Source organism: Leucoraja erinacea, chromosome 18 (assembly GCF_028641065.1).
Source record: "Leucoraja erinacea ecotype New England chromosome 18, Leri_hhj_1, whole genome shotgun sequence".
Classification (NCBI taxonomy): domain Eukaryota; kingdom Metazoa; phylum Chordata; class Chondrichthyes; order Rajiformes; family Rajidae; genus Leucoraja; species Leucoraja erinaceus.
Genome location: NC_073394.1, coordinates 27,467,524 through 27,488,627, shown reverse-complemented (window position 1 = coordinate 27,488,627; position 21,104 = coordinate 27,467,524). Strand labels below are relative to the sequence as shown.

General features: G+C 41.4%; 1 protein-coding gene across 2 annotated transcripts in view; it reads right to left on the bottom strand.

Moving 5' to 3' along the window:
• Positions 1–3,654: 3,654 nt before the first annotated feature.
• Positions 3,655–21,104, bottom strand: part of cracr2b (calcium release activated channel regulator 2B) — a 115,709-nt gene continuing 98,259 nt past the window's right edge. For both annotated transcript variants that reach the window (XM_055649689.1, XM_055649688.1), the window contains 5 exons: positions 17,239–17,320; positions 14,402–14,516; positions 12,440–12,547; positions 8,369–8,445; positions 3,655–5,874 (listed from right to left, as the gene is read on the bottom strand). In XM_055649689.1, the coding sequence (XP_055505664.1) occupies positions 5,784–5,874; positions 8,369–8,445; positions 12,440–12,547; positions 14,402–14,516; positions 17,239–17,320 (473 nt within the window). In that variant the 3' untranslated portion in view covers positions 3,655–5,783. The remainder of the gene's footprint in view (positions 5,875–8,368; positions 8,446–12,439; positions 12,548–14,401; positions 14,517–17,238; positions 17,321–21,104) is intronic.

The window sequence follows — 21,104 nt, the reverse complement described above, 5'->3', positions numbered from 1 at the left end:
CCACTCCATGGATAATAAAGAACATTAACTGGTAAAACGGAATCTGCCAATTTGTTATTTCACATACCTTATATTTCCAACGATTTCAGAGATGAAAATTTAATGCTGGATACTAAACAAGTTAAGCAGCATTGCTGGGAAGAAAAATAGTTAACATTTCAGGTTGCAAACACTTCAGCATTTTCTGGTTTTATTCCAGATTGTCAGCATCTACAGTGTTTTTGATTTTCAGTAACTGAGAATTATTTAGTTTGCATGCATTCCTAAATGCAAGCACCTTTTGTAAACACTACAGAGTAGTTATAGGGGTGGGTTCAGGAAGGAATTAATTACTCATTTACTATGGACAAAAACGATTAGAAGATTTTAATGATATTTTGGTTATGTGATTCTCATTGATGAGTTAAGCTACATTTAGTCTTGGGGAGAGTTTAAGGTTTAAAATACAAGTTCTGAAACAATGTTTTAATTAATACTTTTTATTTGATTGTTAATTTTTAAATAAAACTACTTTAACATGGTCAGATCTCTAGCCAAACATTAAAATAAACAAGAATCCAGGGGGGATATTTTCACTACTATTCAATCTAACAATACTGTTGCAAATAAAAGAACTTGCATTTATTTGGTCCTTGCTGCATCAACATGAAGATTGCAAGAGCCAGGCAACAACGGAGACGGCATCAAAGAACAATCTTATGAAAAATATATATTTTTGCAATATTGTTTAAGGAAATAGTGTTGGCTAGTCACTGCTGCACAATATGAAGTGATCTTTTAGATCTCCCACAAGAGAACAATAATGTTTATTTGAGGATGGGTAGCACTGTAATCAAGTTTTGTTGCCATACCTGGGCTATTGAACCCGAGGAGAGAGTTCAAATCCATCATGGCAACTGGAGAATTTAAAACTCAAGTTAATCAACTAGGTCAAGTATTAATCACTAGTACTCAGAATAATAAACTATTGGATTTTTGTAAAAAACCTTTCTGGTTCGGCCTATGTAGCCATTGGAATTGATTGCTAAACACCCGAAATATATAATTGTAGATAGATGTCATCTTTGCCAATGATGTCCATGTTATGTGAATGAATATTTTTCTTAATCACTAATTTCTGACTCAGAAGCAAAACTACTATCAGTTATAAGAATTATGAGGGGGGAAATCATGGTTACTCCTATTGCAGCAGTGATTAAATAGCCTTACTGAAGCACTAGCAACCCGCTATACAGTGAATTCAATCTCTTTTTTTAAATAAATCTGGAAATCAGAAACTTGGCTCATTAGAAGTTACCACAAAGCTATCATTAAAAGTTTTTCCAAGTGTTTAACAACATTCCTAATAGTGATAGAGTGATACAGTGTGGAAACAGGCCCTTCAGACCAACTTGCCCACACCGACCAACATATCCCAGCTACACTAGTCCCACTTACCTGTGCTTGGTCCATATCCCTCCAAACTTATCCTAACAAATGTACCTGTCTGACTGTTTCTTAAATGTTGGGATAGTCCCAGCCTCAACTACCTCTGGTAGCTTGTTCCATACACCCACCACCCTTTGTGTGAAAAAGTTACCCCTATTCATAAAAAGATTCCTATTAAATCTTTTCCCCTTCACCTTAAACCTATGTCCTCTGGTCCTCGATTCCCCAACTCTGGGCAAGAGACTCTGCATCTACCTGATCTTATTATCTAAATGGTGGCCGATTGGGAAAGGGGGAGAGATGCAGCGAGACTTGGGTGTCATGGTACACCAGTCATTGAAGGTAGGCATGCAGGTGCAGCAGGCAGTAAAGAAAGTGAATGGTATGTTAGCTTTCATTGCAAAAGGATTTGAGTATAGGAGCAGAGAGGTTCTACTGCAGTTGTACAGGGTCTTGGTGAGACCACACCTGGAGTATTGCATAAAGTTTTGGTCTCCAAATCTGAGGAAGGACATTATTGCCATAGAGGGAGTGCAGAGACGGTTCACCAGACTGATTCCTGGGATGTCAGGACTGTCTTATGAAGAAAGACTGGATAGACTTGGTTTATACTCTCTAGAATTTAGAAGATTGAGAGGGGATCTTATAGAAACTTACAAAATTCTTAAGGGGTTGGACAGGCTAGATGCAGGAAGATTGTTCCCGATGTTGGGGAAGTCCAGGACAAGGGGTCACAGCTTAAGGATAAAGGGGAAATCCTTTAAAACCGAGATGAGAAGAACTTTTTTCACGCAGAGAGTGGTGAATCTCTGGAACTCTCTGCCACAGAGGGTAGTTGAGGCCAGTTCATTGGCTATATTTAAGAGGGAGTTAGATGTGGCCCTTGTGGCTAAGGGGATCAGGGGGTATGGAGAGAAGGCAGGTACGGGATACTGAGTTGGATGATCAGCCATGATCATATTGAATGGCGGTGCAGGCTCGAAGGGCCGAATGGCCTACTCCTGCACATAATTTCTATGTTTCTATGTTTCTATTCCTCTCATGATTTTACACACCTCTGTAAGATCACCCCTCATCCTCCTGCACTCCAAAGAACAGAGACCTGGGTTACTCAATCTCTCCCTATAGCTCACACCCTCGAGACCAGGCAGCATAAATCTTCTCTGAACCCTTTCAAGCTTGACAATATCTTTCCTATCACATGGTGCCCAATATATTCACAATATTCTAAATGCGGTCCCACCAACATCTTATACAACTGCAACATGACCTCCCAACTTCCTTACTCTATATTTGTCTCCAGCACCTCATCAATAATTTGGTCCATCAAGTCAGAAGCGCTCAAAAAGGCAATCAGCAATACTAAATAATAACAGTAACTTTCACCACACTATTGCAGCAGTTCAGGAATACACCCCATCACTGTGTTATAGATCATCTAAAGAGCTGACTGTTGTTAGTCCTGCTAATGATGCTACCAATGAATGGGATAATCTTTTGGATTTAATAAAACGTGATCAATTGGATCAATAAAATATTTTTATTGCCAGAGGCAATAGCTTTGGTACACAAGAGGAGGGAGTTGAGAGAAATATTTAACGTTTTAGGTCTCTTAGTCAGCCCAACAGATCGCTTGAGTTGAATGAATGCATTAATGTGTGATTTTAATAGTTGCAGTAAATAAAGAAAAAAAAGCAATGCGTTTGCTGAAATTGTATTAAAGTATCGGATTAAAATCATGAAAATGTTTTTATGTAGATATTACAATGCATTCTCAAACTTCAAATCTGTATTGTAAAGGAAAAGAGAAAGCCTCCCTATAAAATATCTAATGGTTCTTCCACATTACCGTAGCTGTGATTCAAACAATGTTGCACATGTAAAGTATTTTGTGAGGCCTTCAGGATTGATAAGTTGCTTTCTAAATGCAGGTTCTTTTGTAATTGGCAAGGATTACATCAAGGACGTGACAGCTATAACCAACACGTCTGAAATTGTACAAAGAAATGTTTGTCCACCAAATACATGTTGGCAAAAATGAGGCACAATTTCTATTAAAATACAAGGACATATGACATGTCCACGGGAAGGAAAATATACATAACTTTTTGACATCTACTCATTGGCACATGTAAAACATTAAGAATCAGAAACAACTCAGTGGATTAGGCAGTCACTGAGTTGAGTGATCTTTTTTTTTTTTTTTTAATTGCTGTTTGTTTCCCCTTTTTCCTTCCGCCCGCAATATTTAATATGAAAAAGAATATGTGATTCTGTTACATTCTGTTTGTAGTTTGTTTGGTTGTTTGTTTGTTTGTCTTTTTGCACAAAGTCCACGAGCATTGCAACTTTTCATTTCACTGCACATCTTGTATGTGTATGTGACGAATAAACTTGACTTGACTTGAGCAAAACACACTTTAGAATTAACCTCTGATAAATTGTCCTTAAATGCACAACATTAACGCTTTCTCTGTAAAATGTTGCCTGATTTACTGAATATTTCCAACATGATCTTTTTTCGTTTAAGATTTCAAACATCCTGTGCGTTTTGTAGTCTTATGTAACATTTTGTGTTGCTGAATCAATACCTGCTTATAATTTTACCATGGTAAAATCCTGAATTAATTTCGACATGTTAGCATGAAGGTAGCGGAAATAGACTTGGGTCAATAGCCTTCCAAGTAGAAAGCAATAGTCATAGAGTAGAAACAATAAACTGCATGGATTCAGCAGGTCAGGCAGCATCACTGGAGAACTTCAATAGTTGATGTTTTGGGTTGGGAGACGAGTCCCGCCACAAAACATTACCTATCCATATTCTCCAGAGATCAGAAGAAGAGTTTCGGCCCGAAACGTTGCCTATTTCCTTCGCTCCATAGATGCTACTGCACCCGTTGAGTTTCTCCAGCACTTTTGTCTGTCTTCGATTTTCCAGCATCTGCAGTTCCTTCTTAAACAAATTCTCCAGAGATCCTGCCTGACTTGCTGAGTTACTGCATCATTTTGTGTCTTTCCATAGAGTCATATAGTTGTGCACCATAGGGTCAGAATCAAGAAACAATAAAGGACATTTTGAAAATTATTCAGTCTTTGTAACAAAATATTTATAAACAGTATTACTCTTTTAATTTTGGTTGCTTTGAAATGCTTATTTGTGAAACCTTAAAGGAAATTCAGGAATATTTCAACGGAATAGATTGATTACTTAGGACATACCCATTTCCTCCAATCCCCCTGCCCACTCACACACATTTAATTTACCTTTGGCACAGCATATTTTAAACAATAATAACTATTTTTCAGGTAAAGTACAACATAAATTCAATTTCAAAATAATTTGAACAGAGCCCCCATGCTCAATCTTAACCATAAACCTGTGGGAAATATACAGCAGAATTTGATACCAATCTGTTATTTTCTACAGTTTTCTGGTCTTCAAGGCTTTAAGATGAGCTTGATATAAACAAGTAATTTCATAGAAATAATTTTTCATTTTGTTCACATTATATGGATTTTGTCATAAAAAATTGTTCTGCTAATATATTTTCTACTTGGCCTATAGGAAGTAACTCTATGCAGATATTTTGAGTCTGGATAAATATTCGTGTAGCAAACTGATGCTTCAGCAAACCTATCCATAGGGTGCTTGGCATCCGCAATTAGTGTGTGCTTCAAGATTGCATCTGCTCTGCACCACACAAAGTGTCACAAATTGGCAGCACAATGAAGCAGCAGTAGACTTGCAGCCCTAAAGCGCCTGAGACCCGGGTTCAATCCTGGCTACCGATGCTCCGTACGGAGTTTGTACGTTCTCCCGATGATCACGTGGGTTTTCTCCGGTTTCCTTCCACACTCCAAGGACGCACAGGTTTGTAGGTTAATTGGCTTCTGTAAATTGTAAATTATCCCTAGTGTGTAGGATAGTGCTGATGTATGGGGGTGATCATTGGTCGGCGTTGGCTTGGTGGGCCGAACGGCCTGTTTCTACGCTGTTTCTCTAAAGTCTAAAGTAAAGTAAATTAATGAACAAATGCCACATAAAACAACAGCTACAAGAATGGGCAAGGCATTTTGTCACAGTTTGTTAAAGGTGCTACAGCTTCTGTCCATACAGTCACATTTATTCTAAAATTATCGTGCTTACACAAAACTCCATCACCTGTGTCAGGGTTTAATCCGTGTTGTAGATGCTCAAACTAATACCAAACTCAAGGGCTTGGGGGAAAAGGGGTTTCCAAGGCAAATGTGGTGAAGCACAGAGCAAATCTTATCGCTCAGAAATGTCCAGCAAGGCCATAAATGCATTCAAGCATCTGATTTCTCTGGCAGTGGTGGTTGTTCTTTGATCGTTTTCATTTACAGCAGCCTTTTTTTTTGTCACAGACATCATCTTCAAGGCGCAAGGCATCCTCTCTCTGTTTGTCTTCCTGTTCGCTTAATAATCTGCAAGCGGATGTTTTAAATACAGTGTTTAACAAAAAAATATACCATTTTGTTCTGAATCTGCTACTTGTATACATTTCAACAGAACACATTTTTAAAAAGACATGCCATTTGGTTGGTTAATACTATATTTAAAAATAAATCCTGAACCTTTTGATGAAGAAGTTCCACTATTGCCAGAGTATTTAGATAACAGTTGTATATTTTATAGCTTGATTCATAATAGAATTATTTGCCTTTCATTTTGAATTTCATTGTCCATTATCTCTGCAGCTTAGGTCACATGATCTAATATCAATGCATTTTGAATTACATGATCAAATACACTACAATCTAATGCTCTCCAACTTTTAGTTTAGTTTAGTTTAGAGATACAGCAAGTAAACAGGTCCTTCGGCCCGCCAAGCCCGCGCCGAACGGTGATCCACATACACTAGCACTTTCCTATATACGAGGTACAATTTACAATCTTTACCGAAGCCAATTAACCTACAAACCTGTACGCCTTTGGAGTGTGAGAGGAAACCGGACAACCCGGAGAAAACCTACGCGGTCACGGGGTGAACGTACAAATTCTGTACGGTCAGTAACCTTAGTCACAATTAAATCCAGGTCTCTGGCGCTGCAAGGCAGCAACTCTACTGCTGCACCACCATGCCACCCTTGCCTCATTTAGAGTGTTAAATATTTATGCATTTTCATCAAGCTTTCGTCTTTTATCCTGATATATTCTTTTGCTTGCTATAATATTTTTGGCTGGTGATGCTCCGTGAAGTGCCTTAGGTATTTTATTTTCCTAATGATGCCATATGTTGTTTGAATCACAGGGACAAGACTGGCGCATATGAATACAATTTTCTTACATCCATAAAAACCGGCCTCACCTTCGCTCAGTCCGCCAGGACCTACCTGATCTCCCGGTTGCTAAACACTTTAATTGTCCTTCCCATTCCCACACTGACCTTTCTCTCCAAGGTCTCCTTCATTGTCAGAGTGAGGCTAAACACAAATTGGTGGAATAGCATCTCATATTTCGCTTGGGCAGCTTACAGCTCAGTGATATGAATTCCCTCTTGCTCCATCCCTCCCCCACCCAAGTCGCACCAGCTTCTCGTTTTCATCCAACAAACAGCTAACAATGACCTGTTTCCTTTATCATCGTTACTTTTTTACATATCTTTCATTCATTGTTCTTTATCTCTCCACATCATCGTCAATATCTCTCGTTTCCCTTTCTCGTGACTAGTCTGAAGAAAGGTCTCGACCCAAAACGTCACCCATTCCTTCTCTTCAGATTGCTGCCTGTCCCGCTGAATTACTCCAATTTTTTGTGTCTATCTCCAATCCATTGACTCCATCTACGCTTCACAAAGCCTCTGCAAGGTCACTAGCATAATCAAGGACCAGTTTCACCCCGATCAGTCCCTCTTCTCCCCTCTCCCATCAGGCAGGAGATGCAGAAGTTTGAAAACGCATACTTCCAGATTCAGGAACAGTTTCTTTCCAGCTGCTATCAGGCAACCAAACAGTCCTCACATTAGCTAGAATACGGTCCTGACCTATCTATCTCATTGGAGACGTTTGAACTATCTGTAATCGGACTTCAGTGTTATATCTTTGCACTAATAGTTGTCTTTTATCCGACTCGATTGTATTTATGTATAGTCTTTTCTCCGACTGGATAGCACGCAAACTAAGCTTTTCAGTACACGTGACAATAATAAACAAAACTAAGCCGTATCCAGCTATCTATTGCATTAAAAACAAATTCCAAATTTGGTGAATGTATCATCACTTCATTAAATCAAATGCTTTTGCTCTTCATGGAACTAAAGATAAACTAGGTTCTCTAGGCCAATGTTTGGTGGAGGCCTGCACGGCACAAAATATCCTATCCTTAACACACCTGAACAACTTAAGCAACTGGTCAGATGGATTCCTTCCCCCTCCATTTCTTAACCTCAAGCTTAAATAATTCTCCAGAAATCAAGATAATGCGTTGCTTTTTAAGTTTCACAACAAAAAACTCCAGGCTTCAACATGAGGTGATTTTTTTCCGCCCTTGGAATGCTGATTATTTTGAAATGTCAGCCTTGTCCCAGACATGGCACTCTCACCTATGGATCGGAAGGTTCGTTCAAGACCCACTCCTAAGAACACACTCTGGGCTGCTAATCAGGAGCACAGCACTGCCCGAGGTTTGCTCTTTGAGATGTGATGTTAAACCACAGCTATGCCTGCCCTGTCACGAGCTTACAAATAATTGTCAGGCAGTGTTAACATTTGACATTTTGCGCTAACATCTTCAGGGCTGGAAACGCTGGACACATTTGACACATTGCCTCAACATCAAGAAGACATGAAATGTTGAATAATGTTTTTACTTCTTTTTACTTCTTTACCAATGACAAAGCTGATGAAAACAGACAGATTTCAGGCTGTTTTATTGTTTCAGGCAAACATGTTTCAAATGTGGATATAAGCCACAATTTACCTTGCCACATGCATCAGTGGTTCCATTATGTTGTATCCTGATCTGGCGCTGCATTCATAGAAAATTGCATTGTACTCCTAATACATATAAAGAAACAGAAGTTTGCTAGTCAGTATTTTACAGGTATTGCATAATTTACATTGCAAACTTTAATCCCATTTTAAAGAGATAGAACTACCTTCCACTGATTTTAGTTTAGAGGTACAATGTTGAAACAGGCTCTTCGGCCCACTGAGTCCGTGCCGACCAATGATCACCTGTCGATAGTTCTATCCGACACACTAGGGACTATTTACGGAAGCCAATTAACCTGCAAACCCGCACATCTTTGGAATATGGGAGGAGACCAGAGCCCCCAGTGAAAACCCACATGGTCACATGGAGAACATGCAAACTCCATACAGATAGCACCTAAGGTCAGGATCGAACCCGGGCCTCTGGTGCTGTAAGGCAACAACTCTACTACTGTGATAGTGTTGCCCGATAAATACATTGTTAAAATACCTTGGGCAAATGGTAATATCTGTGGTGGACATTATGTACAAGTTGTGTAAAAGATTGAATAAATCAGACTAATGGATTATTAAACTGTGTTTATATTTTCAAGACATTCAGGAATATATTTTATTTCCAATAATGTCATAATATCCAACATCAAGTGACATTACATTAAAAGAAATGTTCAAAAACAGCAAAAAGGGAAAGATCCACAGACACTTGTTCTGGGTATCTCGGGTCGGCCAATCCATGCAACCGGGCGTGCGGAAAACTGATCGGGGTCAGTTTATTAAAAAAGACCGTTAACTGCTTGGCAACAGGTTTGCTAAACACAGTGGCAAGACGCAGCTTGTGAACGTAAGGATACAACTGATAGGACAACTGAAGAAGGGTCTCAACCCAAAACGTCACCTATTCCTTTTCTCCAGAGATGCTGTCTGACCCACTGAGTTACGCCAGCTTTTTGAGTCTATCAACCGATAGGAGCTCGGGCAGAACTGGGAACAATGATACAAGGTGGGGCGAGGTGTTTGATACATCCTAATCATTCCATATAGATAAGGAAGCCTGGTTTCCAGTAGTGTGTTCTGTGTGAAAGTTATTAGTTAAGTGTCTCGTGTCTTTTGTCTGCTCGCCATGTTCAGTCTTTAGTCCTTTTTATGCAACTCTATAGTTTCATTGTTTTGTCAGTTGTGATTTGTTCAGTTTTTAGTTAATGTCAGCAAATAATTTAATGCTTTACTCTGATGCCGTATGACCATTGTGCCTGAATAAAAAGTTTTAAATGCTACTACTGATTTTGGAAAATCATTGAGAATTCAGTGATCCTACATGTATCCATTTACAAAAAAAATAAAAAAATAAATATCAATGATATATATGTACAGGATCCCATAAAATAATTAATGCTTTTTTAAAAGTTTAAAGGAGATGTGTGGGGCAATTTTTTTACACAGAGGGTGGTTTGTGCCAGGAGTGATGGTGGAGGCATATATGATAGTGGTATTTAAGGGTTTTTTGTATGGTCATTCGGATATGCAGAGAATGGAGTGATATGGACACTGTGCTGCAGGCAGATAAAAATTGGTCATGGCATCATGTTCAGCACAAACGTTGTGGGCCGAAGGGCCTGTTACTGTTCATTCTGTTCCACTTGACAACTCTCTTCGAAATAATTGGTCTGTAATTCTCAGATAGAGCTGGAACTCATCCAAATGGACTACTGAAGCAATCACTCATACAATAGACTCAACCTGATGAGATATGAATGTGATAAGTCATCCTCTTTCATCCTCAAAACTCAGTATCTTTGTCACATAAAACCTATCGCATTTGAGCAGGCCATTTGACCACTCAGTCTACACCGACTGTCTACACCAATCAGTCTACACTCGAGTTATGTTCCACTCAAATCTCCCCCAAGCTGTTTATTTGACTGAATTCAACACATAGAAACTGTAATTTCTCGCTACAGTGCCTACCTTCCCCCAAAGGAATCAACAATATTTACCTCAAACCACTCGCTGTGGTACTGCATTCACCAAGCTAATTACTGTCAAGTAAAGAGGTTTTTCCTCACTTACTAACAAAATATATTACTGTCATATTAGTTTATGACTACTTGTAATATTGAAAAGTCACACACACACACACAAACACACACAAAGTAATGCAAAGAAAGGAAGATTAGCAGGAATTTCTTTGGCCTGAGGATGGTGAATCTGTGGAATCCATTGCCACAGACAGTGGTGGAGGCCAAGTTATTGGGTAATTTTAAAGTAGAGATTGATAGGTTCTCCATTGAGGGCCTGTTCCACTTTGCGATTTTTTTCAGCGACTGCGAACGACATGCGTCACCCCGTGTCACGCCGCGTCATGCCCCGACCACGCCGCGACAAGCTCTTTTCAAGCTGTCGCCGAAAATGTCGCCCAAGTGGGACAGGCCCTTAAAGGAAAAGGATTCACATAGTCACGGAGTCATTCATGGAGTCACAGAGACACAAAGACACAGACACAGAGAGTCACAGAGAGTCACAGAGAGACTTCACAAAGTTACAGAGACGGAGAGACGGAGAGACGGAGACAGAGAGACAGAGAGAGACGGAGAGACGGAGAGACGGAGAGACGGAGAGACAGTGAGACAGTGAGACAGAGACACTTCACAAAGTTATAGAGACACAGAGACAGAGAGACAGAGAGTCACAGAGTCACATCAGAGTTATGGAGTCACAGATTCAGTCATGGAGACACTATAGCGTGGAAACAGGCCCTTCAGCCCACCAAGTCCATGCCGACCACCGATCCCTACACACTAACACTATAGTACACACACTAGGGACAATTAAGCACCAAACCTGCTCATCTGTGGAGTGTGGGAGGAAACTAGAGCGCCCGGAGAAAACCCACGCTGGTCACGAGGGAGAACCTACAAACTCTGTACAGACAGCATCCATCGTCAGGATTGGACCCGGGTCTCTGGCGCTTTGAGGTAGCAACTCTATCGCTGCACCACCGTGATATGGGTGATATGAAAAGGTTCCACACATCAATCTTCATTTACAGCATGGTGACAAGGCAGCAGGAGCAACTGTCCTTCCCCTTTAAGGCCTCAGACTGAATCTACTTCCTATTTAAATTAATTTTACGAACACCTTTATCTCTTCTAATTACACTTTCTAATCTGAAAGTGTAATTTTGTTTGGGGGAGAGCCATATTCCTGAAGAGCTTTTTTTTTTAAATAAAAAAAAATTAAACTGCTGACTTCACATAATTAATTACGACTTGGATCTTACTGTGATAAGGAAGGAGGATTTATTAAAAGTTAAAAGAACACCAATTACTCCTTGGTGTCGATTTTCTTTTCCCTGCAAGGCTCCAAGCCCCTATTTATATCTGCCTACCCCTGCCCCTGCCCCTGCCCTTCCCCTCGATTCCTCCTTCATATATCAGCACAGATGTACGGTGGCGCAGCGGTAGAGTTGCTGCCCTACAGTGAATGCAGAGACCCAGTAACAGTGTCAAATGTAACGGGGAGAAGCAAGAGAATGGCAGAGCAGACTCGATGTACCAAATGGCCTAATTCTGCTCCTGTATCTTCTGGTCTTCTGGTCAAGACTCGGCTTGTACACGCTAGAATTTAGAAGATTGAGGGGGGATCTTATAGATCTTATAGGGGGGGAGGAGGAATTGTCGACGTTCCAGATGGAGACCCTGCACCAGTCCTGTTGATGCTCAGACAGATGCTGCTCCACCTCATGAGTTCCTCCAGCTGTTTTGTTGTTGGCTGCAGATTTCAGCATCTACAGGCTCTTGTGCCCCAGGTTGTGAGTTGCTCGCGTTTATAAAACAGTGACATGCAAGCTTGTGAGGAGCAGAGGATCACCAAGAACATTTTTTATTTCAATATGTCAGAAATTGGTTTTATGCATCACAAGAGTGAAACTTGGGCATTCTCAGCAACATTACAAAATGCAAATTCAGCCACTATTCTTGGCATTAATCTTTGCATATATTCTTATTGCTGCATTAATCAAACACTGGCAAAGTATAATCTTGGACTTAAAATCACTTACCTTTGCTAGCCTTTCACTTTCTACTTTTGACACCCCTTGCGTTTCAGAGTTCAGAACATCTGTTTTGTTGCCAAGTAGACAAATTACTGCCCTTTCATCAATTCCTTCCTGTTTTATCAGAAGAGTAAAATATTAATATTTTACAAGGCAACGAAAATGCTGCTGTCATTTTTATTTCCAATTCTCAAATCTAGATTTAAGATCAATCCAACAGGGGAAAATATATACTTTCAACCACAATAGATGTGTTAGCCTTTGTTTTATGGTACCATAATACGGAGTTTGTTTCCTGGCCGATGGTACTCAGACTGCTATTTAAAAGGTTCAAATAGATCAAATGTATGGCGTGGTGGCACAGCAATAGAGCTACTGCCTAACAGCATCAGAGAACCGGGTTCAATCCCGACTATGGGTGCTGTCTGTACGGAGTTTGTACGTTCTCCCTGTGACCGCATGGTTTTCTCCAGGTTCTCCAGTTTCCTATCACACCCCAAAGACGTACAGATGTGTATGTTAATTGGCTTTGGCAAAATTGTACTTTGTCCCTGCTGTGTAGGATAGTGTTCGTGTACGGGGTGATTGCTGGTCGGTGTGGATTTAAAGGGCTGAAGGGCATGTTTCCGCACTGTATTCCTAAAGTCACAAGTCTACATCATTTAATCTTTGGGGAACATCCATCGAATTGCACAGCCACATGGTGACAAATCACAATCCCTGGTAAGCAGCAGTTTATTCCCTAAAGAAATACTGTTCAAAAATCAGCCCTCGACCAACACAATCATGATTCAAAACATTCCCGGTGGACCATCTCAGACAAATTGCCATCCAAAAATTGGACTGCATAAAATAATCAGAAGGTTCTAATATAGCAGTCCACCAAGGGCTGATAAATGCCAGCTGATGTAGGAAATGCTGGAAATTAGAAGATAAATGGGCAAATTTTAATACGTTTACCCCAATAGCATACATACTGGGTGGGGAAGCATGATGGGCAAGAGGCCAACATAGTGAAGGTAACTTAAAGGTCATGTTAGAAAAGTCAGTAAAGAGATTTAGGAGGGGTTTGGGCTACAGGGCACAGCTAGATGGAGTAAAATAAACTGTAGAATATTGTAAACCAGGCCAAGGGCAATAAAACAGATCGTGAGATAAGAAGTGTTCTTTATTAAACCTACACATTTGGCAGATAGATGGGCAGATGTTTTTTTTTAATTAATTGAGATGGAAACAGAAAGGTGAAGTTCAGAGAAGCTATGAGGGAGAAAACAAGGATGAAAGAATGCAAATAAACCATGGCGACTGATGAATTATACCAAAAATGTCAAATCCACATTGTGTCACGAGAATATAAAAGGGCTTGGGTGCTGTGAATCATTGGGTTCTCTCAGAGTATTTCCCAGTATTTACTGTTAAGGACTTGAATTAACCAACTTGTTTGAGAAACTTACCACAGCTCCATGAGATTTCCTTTGTGTCTGTCCCGATCTGAGCCGTAATGCCAAAGTCAAAGGATATTTATGCGGGTACTATCGCAACGTTTAAGAAATATTTGGACAGGTGCATGTATAGTTTAGGTTTAAAGAGATATGGAGTAAATGCAGGCAGGTGGGACTAGAGTAGATGGGACATGTTGGGCAGTGTTGGCAAATTGGGCCGATGGCTTGTTTCCTCGCTGTATGACTCTAATTAAGAGAACAATTGCACTTCACGTGAGAGCCAGAATCAGGGTACAGTTCAAACACACATTTCCCTCCAACATCAGCTTTTATCCCACAGTTGGCCAGTCATCAAAACACCAATATATCCATTTGTCGCTCTTGTGATTCTCAGGATATATTACGTTTTAACATCAATTTGTTAATTGAAATTGATGTTAAAAAGTAATATATTCTGAGAATCACAAGAGCGACAACTGTCTATATGATGGAAACTATCTGCTAGGCAACCTCGGCAATTTCCTACCTGGACATTGTCTATCCAGTTCCTTACGGCTGTGAAGGAGACCTCAGATGTAACATCGTACATCACCAGCACACCATCGGCTTTGCGGAAGTATTGCTTGGATATGCTCCGAAATCTTGAATGAAAGTATCACAAAAAGACAATTGAACTAGCATTAAACTCGTAGTTTGCTAAAACCCAAGACATTTTGAGTACCCTTTACTTTGTCAGCAGAAACCTTTTCCCCAACTAATTGCAAGTAGCTTTGTCACCACAATTGGTAATGAATCTCTGGAATTGTCTACCCCTAGGGGGTGATGGAGAGCCCGTTGTATTTAAGGTGGAGATAGATAAGTATTTGAAAATTCGAGGAATGGAGGGTTATATTACAATGGCTGAGAAGAGGAGTTGAGGCCACCATAGATCAGCCATGATCATATTGAGCTGGAAAAGGTGCAGGAAAGGTTGATGAGGATGTTGCCAGGACTCGAGGGTCTGAGCTATAGAGAGAGGTTGTGCAGACTAGGACTCTATTCCATGGAGCACAAGAGGATGAGTGGTGATCTTCTAGAGGTGCATAAAATCATGAGAGGTATAGATTGGGTAAATGCACAGTCATTTACCCAGATTAGGGGAATCAAGAACCAGAGTACATAGGTTTAAGGTGAGGGGGGGGGGGGAAGATTTAACAGGAACCTGAGGGGTAATTATTTTATGCCGAGGGTGGTGGATATATGGAAGAAGCTGCCGGAGGAGATAGTCGAGGCAACGTCTAAGAAACATTTAGAAAGGTACATGGATTGGATAGGTTTAGAGGGATATGGGCCAAACACAGGTAGGTGGACTAGTGTAGATGGGACATGTTGGTCGCTGTGGGCATGGTGGGCCAAGGGGGCTGTTTCCACGCTGTATGACGCTATGGTGGGTCAGACTAGAGGGGCTGAGTGGCCTTCTCCTGCTTTCTTTGGTTCTTGTATTCTCATGTGAACATCATTACATGGACAAACAAGGAAAAGTGATTTAAAAAGTACAAAACACATCAAAGGATTATTGATATCAAGACGTAATCGGAGGTATAACCTTGAATATTTCTAACAGCCAAATGCCAGGTGAGACATTTCATTTTGACATCTGTTGCAAGAATGGTCTAGCTTAGTAACATTATTTTAAATTATGTCAGGAAGAGGAACAATTATTTTATTCAAATGTGATCAAGTAAAATAGCCCAACACATGTACTGGTGACAGGTCTCAGACCTGAAATGTTTACATGTTCACTTTCCACAACAGCTGCCTATCCTGCTGAATGTTTTCAGCATTGTCTGTTGATATTGATCTAGCATTTGTTTTTCAGGTTTTCATTCCCAGTTGCTCCAGAGAAAATGGTGTTGAACCACATTTGGGAAGGAATTGCAGATGCTGGTTTATGCCAAAGATGGACACAAAGTGCTAGAGAAACTCAGTGGATCAGGCAACATCTCTGGGGACAAAGGGTCAGTGGCATTGAGGTTCAGAATCCACTTTCTGTTTGAAGAAGGGTTCAGTTACTGAGACTGGATTGGCTTTTTGCCTTGGAGCACCAAGGCAAATTCCTTGTATGTGAATACTTGGCCAATAAACTTACTTACTTACTTACTTAAAAAGAATCCCAGATTATTTAGTTAACTTAGTTCAGAGATACAGCGTGGAAACAGGCCCTTTGGCCCACCGAGTCTGCGCCGACCAGCGATCACTAGTTCTATCCTACACACTGGGGACAATTTACAGAAGCCAATTAACCTACAAACCTGTACATCTTTGGGATGTGAGGGGGAGCAGGAGCATCCAGAGAAAACCCATGTGGTGTCAGGAAGAATATCCAAACTCCATACTGACAGCACCTGTAGTCAGGATCGAAACTGGGTCCCTGGCACTGTGAGGCAGCAACTCTACCATTGCACCCCTGTCTGGCCACTATAAAAATAATCAGCTGTGTTTTTACAATAATGCATCTGGTTTTTGGTCAACGTTATTGAGATTGGATTGGCTTTTTCTAAAAAGAATTTCAAGGTAATTAGTGAAATCTATCTAATTTGCATAGCTGACACTGCAAGATTTCAACTCGCATCTCTGGCCCTTAGGTCCAGTAAATTAACAACTGCTCAATAATAAAGAAACTAATGGAGTCTCATTCGCACTGCAGACACATTTATATAAATTGATTTTCCACATTGATATCGGTTGGGACCAGCACACACATATATGTGCAGTGCGGGGAGCGGGGAGAGGGGGAGAGGGGGAGAGGGGGAGAGGGGGGAGGCGGAGAGATTGGTGCAATTATTGAAACAATAATTCTACAAGATAGAAATGTGGTAACAGAGTGGCACAGCTGCTGCCTCACAGAGCCAGAGACCCAGGCTCAAGCCTGACCTCAGGTGCTGCCTGTATGGAGTTTGCACGTACTCCCTGTGACTACATGGGTTTCCTCTGGGTGCTCCAGTTTCCTCCCACATCCCAAAGCTGTGTGTGGTTGTCAGTTAATTGGCCTCTGTAACTTGCCCCTGGTATGAAGGGGTGGATGGGAAAATGAGATAACATAAAACAAGTGTGGATGGGTGATCGGTGGTCGAGGTGGACCTGTAGGCCAAAGGTCCTGTTTCCATGCTGTATCTCATAACATAGCCTATGATAAATCGACAAATATGGAGGAATAATCTAGAGCTGCCGTCTTTCCGTTCCAATAGACTTGTCTCCCACAACTCCCGACACCTCAGGTTTAATGTCTATTAAAAATCAACCACGTTCAATCCTAGAGCTGATAGTGATAAGAGATACCTTCCCCCTCAACAATGAGGATGGGGTGGATGTGAGGACAATCACCTTTCCTGGCCAGCGGTGTCCCAGAGCTGGAGGGCCACTCGGTTATTGTCCACAACCAAACTCTTCACTTGGAAATCAATGCCTGTCACAAGACAGAGAGAGAGAGAAAATAAAGTGAAAACGGTGCAGAAGCAGCAGTTTCTAATCCCCCAGAGATTAGAGAGAAATCACATTATCTGCAGCTCATTTAATTTAAACCACACCAGATGGAGAGGAGAACAATAAACAGTTGCATCAAATGTACCACTGAGAGAATACAGATTGAAGCACTTATATTTAAGTGTGCATTTCAATAGATAGGTTTTTTTTTTAACACCCAAATCTAATCTCGGTTTAGCTAAACAACTAAACTGTATTTCATAGAGTCATGGTCTTACAGCGTAGAAACAGGACCTTCGGCCCAACTAACCCATGCTGGCCAACATGTCCCTTGCACCCTTGCAAGGTCCCATAAACAGCTCAAATGATAAATTATAGTTAATATATCATGTTATTAGGAGAATAAATAGTAACGACAAAGGAAACCTTTCCTTTTTAAGAAAAATGTATCATTTTTATAAAACTATTACAGTATTGGAGGCCATTTGGCCCACTGCATTTATGCCAGTTCCTCATAGACTAATCTCATCAGTACAATTGCCCCACCCTTTACCTACAGCCCTACAAATTACCTTCTAAATTATACTTCTAAATTTCACTTATACGTATACCTCCCTCCCCCTTTCCCCTCCTTCCTCCACTAAAAGTCATTTAAGCAGCTCGACGGTTTGCTACGACGTGTCCCTCTTGTGATCACAGAGTCGCTAGCTGGCAATCGGCGTATTGGGGAACCTCCTTGCCTGAGGTCATCTGTTGCTGGCCCTGATTTATCCTGCATTTTGCTCACTTCCAGTTTCTTCCTGCCTGCCCCCCCTAACCCCCACCCCCCCCCTCCCCCCCCCCCCCCCTCCCCCCCCCCCCACTACATTCAGTCTGAAAAAAGGATCCCTGCCCGAAACTTCATCTATACATTCTCTCCAGAGATGCTGCTTGACCCACTGAGTTACTCCAGCATTTTGTGTCAATCTTTGTTATTAATCAGCATCTGCAGTTCCTTTTTGTTACCTATAGATTACCTGCTCTCTCAAGTACCAACCCAATTGTCTTTTGAAAGGCACACATTGAATCCACTTTCACCACATCAACAACCAATGGTTTCCAGTTCCTAACAAATCTAAGTGAAAAAGTTGCACTTGTATCTTTTACCCAAAATATAAAATCTGTGCCTGTTGCCCCATTGAACAACATCCTGAAGTGAACAACATCACTCTATTAACTTTATCGAGATATCATGATCCTTTGTACCTCCGTCAACCCGCTTCTCGTTATGTTTTATTCCAACTATCTCCATCACTGCCTCAAACCCCAACACACAACTCCACCACTGCCCTGCATTCCTGTCATTACTTGCCTAGCATGTCCAAGCTTCGCCCATCTACCCTCGTACTTGAAGTTCCTAATTCCTGGACCCAATCTTGCAAACAGTTGCTGCAACAAGTTACAGAGACCAGGGTTCGTTCCTGACTACATGTGCTGTCTGTATGGTGTTTGCACGTTCTCCCTGTGACCACGTGGGTTTCCTCAGTGTACTCCGGTTTCCTCCCAAACTCAAAAGACAAACAGATTTGTAGGTTAATTTGCTTAAGTAAAAAAAAAAATTATCCCTAGTGTGTAGATACTGTTAGTGTATGGTATCCTCTCCAGGATCTTTAAATCCATTCTAAAATTAGGTGGTCAGCACAGGAAGTAAAACTGGAAGGTACAGAGGTAAAATAATTTGTTGTACTCCATCTCCCTAATTATAACTCCCAAGTTCCCATCTGCTTTAACAGGCAACCTCTTAATGATTGATTGAACTGTTAGAAAGATGCAGCATGGAAATAGCTCCACTGAGTCCACACCAACCATTGATCACCCTTCACACTAGTTCTATGTTATCACACTTTCTCATTCACTCCCAACACACTAGGGGTAATTTACAGAGGGCAAATTAGCCTATACCCACCGACACGTCTTTGGGATGAGAGAGGAAATATGAGCACCTGGAGGAACCCCACGCAGTCACAGGGAGAACGTGCAAACTCCATACAAACACCTAAGGTCAAGATCGAACTCGGGGCTCTGGCGTTGTGAGCCAGCATCTCTACCAGCTGCGCACTGTTCCACTTATGCCTTAATAGCCACCCTCGTGTCTGCTTGTTTTAAGGATTTATATATGTACAAGCATCCCTACATTTCCAGCACTCCCTTTACAATAAGGATACTTACACCATGGTGAACAGTCGTGAACCTTAAACATTAGGTCCATGTCTCTCTCAGCAGATGTTGCCTAGCCAAGTGAATATCTCCTGCATTTCCGTATTTAATTCCGGCTTTCCAGCATCTACAGTATTTTGCTTGTGGGCCATTTCGTCAATGTGGCCTCTCACCACCATCTCTCCACATTAAGCTTCATCCGCAAGATTCTTTGGGAATGTCAATAGACATTAGACTTTAGACTTTAGAGACAGAGTGGAATAAGGCCCTTCGGCCCACCAAGTCCACACTGACCAGCAATCACCCCGTACATAAGCACTATCCTACACACACAAGGGACAATTTACAGAAGCCAATTTAGCTACGAACCTGGACATCTTTGGGACGTGGTAGGAAACCAAAGCACCCGGAGAAAACCCATGTGATCACAGGGGGAACATACAAACTCAATATAGACAGCACCCGTAGTCCGGATAGAACCCGAGTCTCAGACGCCGTAAAGAAACAATTCTATCGCTGCGCCGCTGCGCCACCCCTTCAATTACCACACACGTTTTAATTCCACAAGAGATAACCTGCTCACCTCTCAACCTCAGGCCTCCAGGTGGAGAAGGGAGTATTAACGTCGTTAAGATCATCTCCAGTGATTCCATTGTCAAAGCACCTGTACAACTTGCTGATCAGGTTTCATGGCATCCAACAAGTAACCACACACAGTTTGTTTTCTGAACGTCACAGACATTTACTGTTGTGATGGGCAGAAATTAACCTTGTTATATTAATGTGATTCTAGACTGGTTGGACTTGCTGGATGCCAGTTGAATTCCAAAGTAACAGCTCACTTGGAAATTACTCCACAAGGCACAGGTTAGGATTCCCAGTCCTCGCTGCACACATTCCAGGAAATATATCACATAACTTCCTCTCTCTAACTGTCCCAGCTTCACAGTTCCAACACTGGTTGGCCAATATTCCAAGGGTAGATTTATTTAGTTTGTTTCCCTTCTTAATGCCCCTGTCCCACTTAGGAAACCTGAACGGAAACATCTGGAGACTTTGCGCCCCACCCAAGGTTTCCGTGCGGTTCCCGGAGGTTCCCGGAGGTTTTTGTTAGTCTCCCCAATGGTTGAAAGTGGTTTCCGCTTCTTCTATGTTCCGGCAATTATTTCAAAAAATTCAAAACCGGCCATGACTAAAAATAGGTTGCTGTTTTAAAAATTGGTAATTTTTTAGTCGAAGCCGGTTGCGTTGTTAGTTGAAGGTGGTTGCTGGAGGTTGCAGCTAGTGGAAGGTAAGACCTCCCTGGTGGAATAAAACTGGGTGAAAAAAAGGTCTTACCTTCCACTACCTGCAACCTCCGGCAACCACCTTCAACTAGCATTGCAACCGGCTTGAACTAAAATATTACCGATTTTTAATACGGCAACCTATTTTTAGTCGCGGCCGGTTTTGAATTCACTGACAAAAACCTCCGGGAACATCCGGGAACCGCACGGAAACCTTGGGTGGGGGGCAAAGTCTCCAGAGGTTTCCGTTCAGGTTTCCTAAGTGGGACAGGGGCATTAGGCACC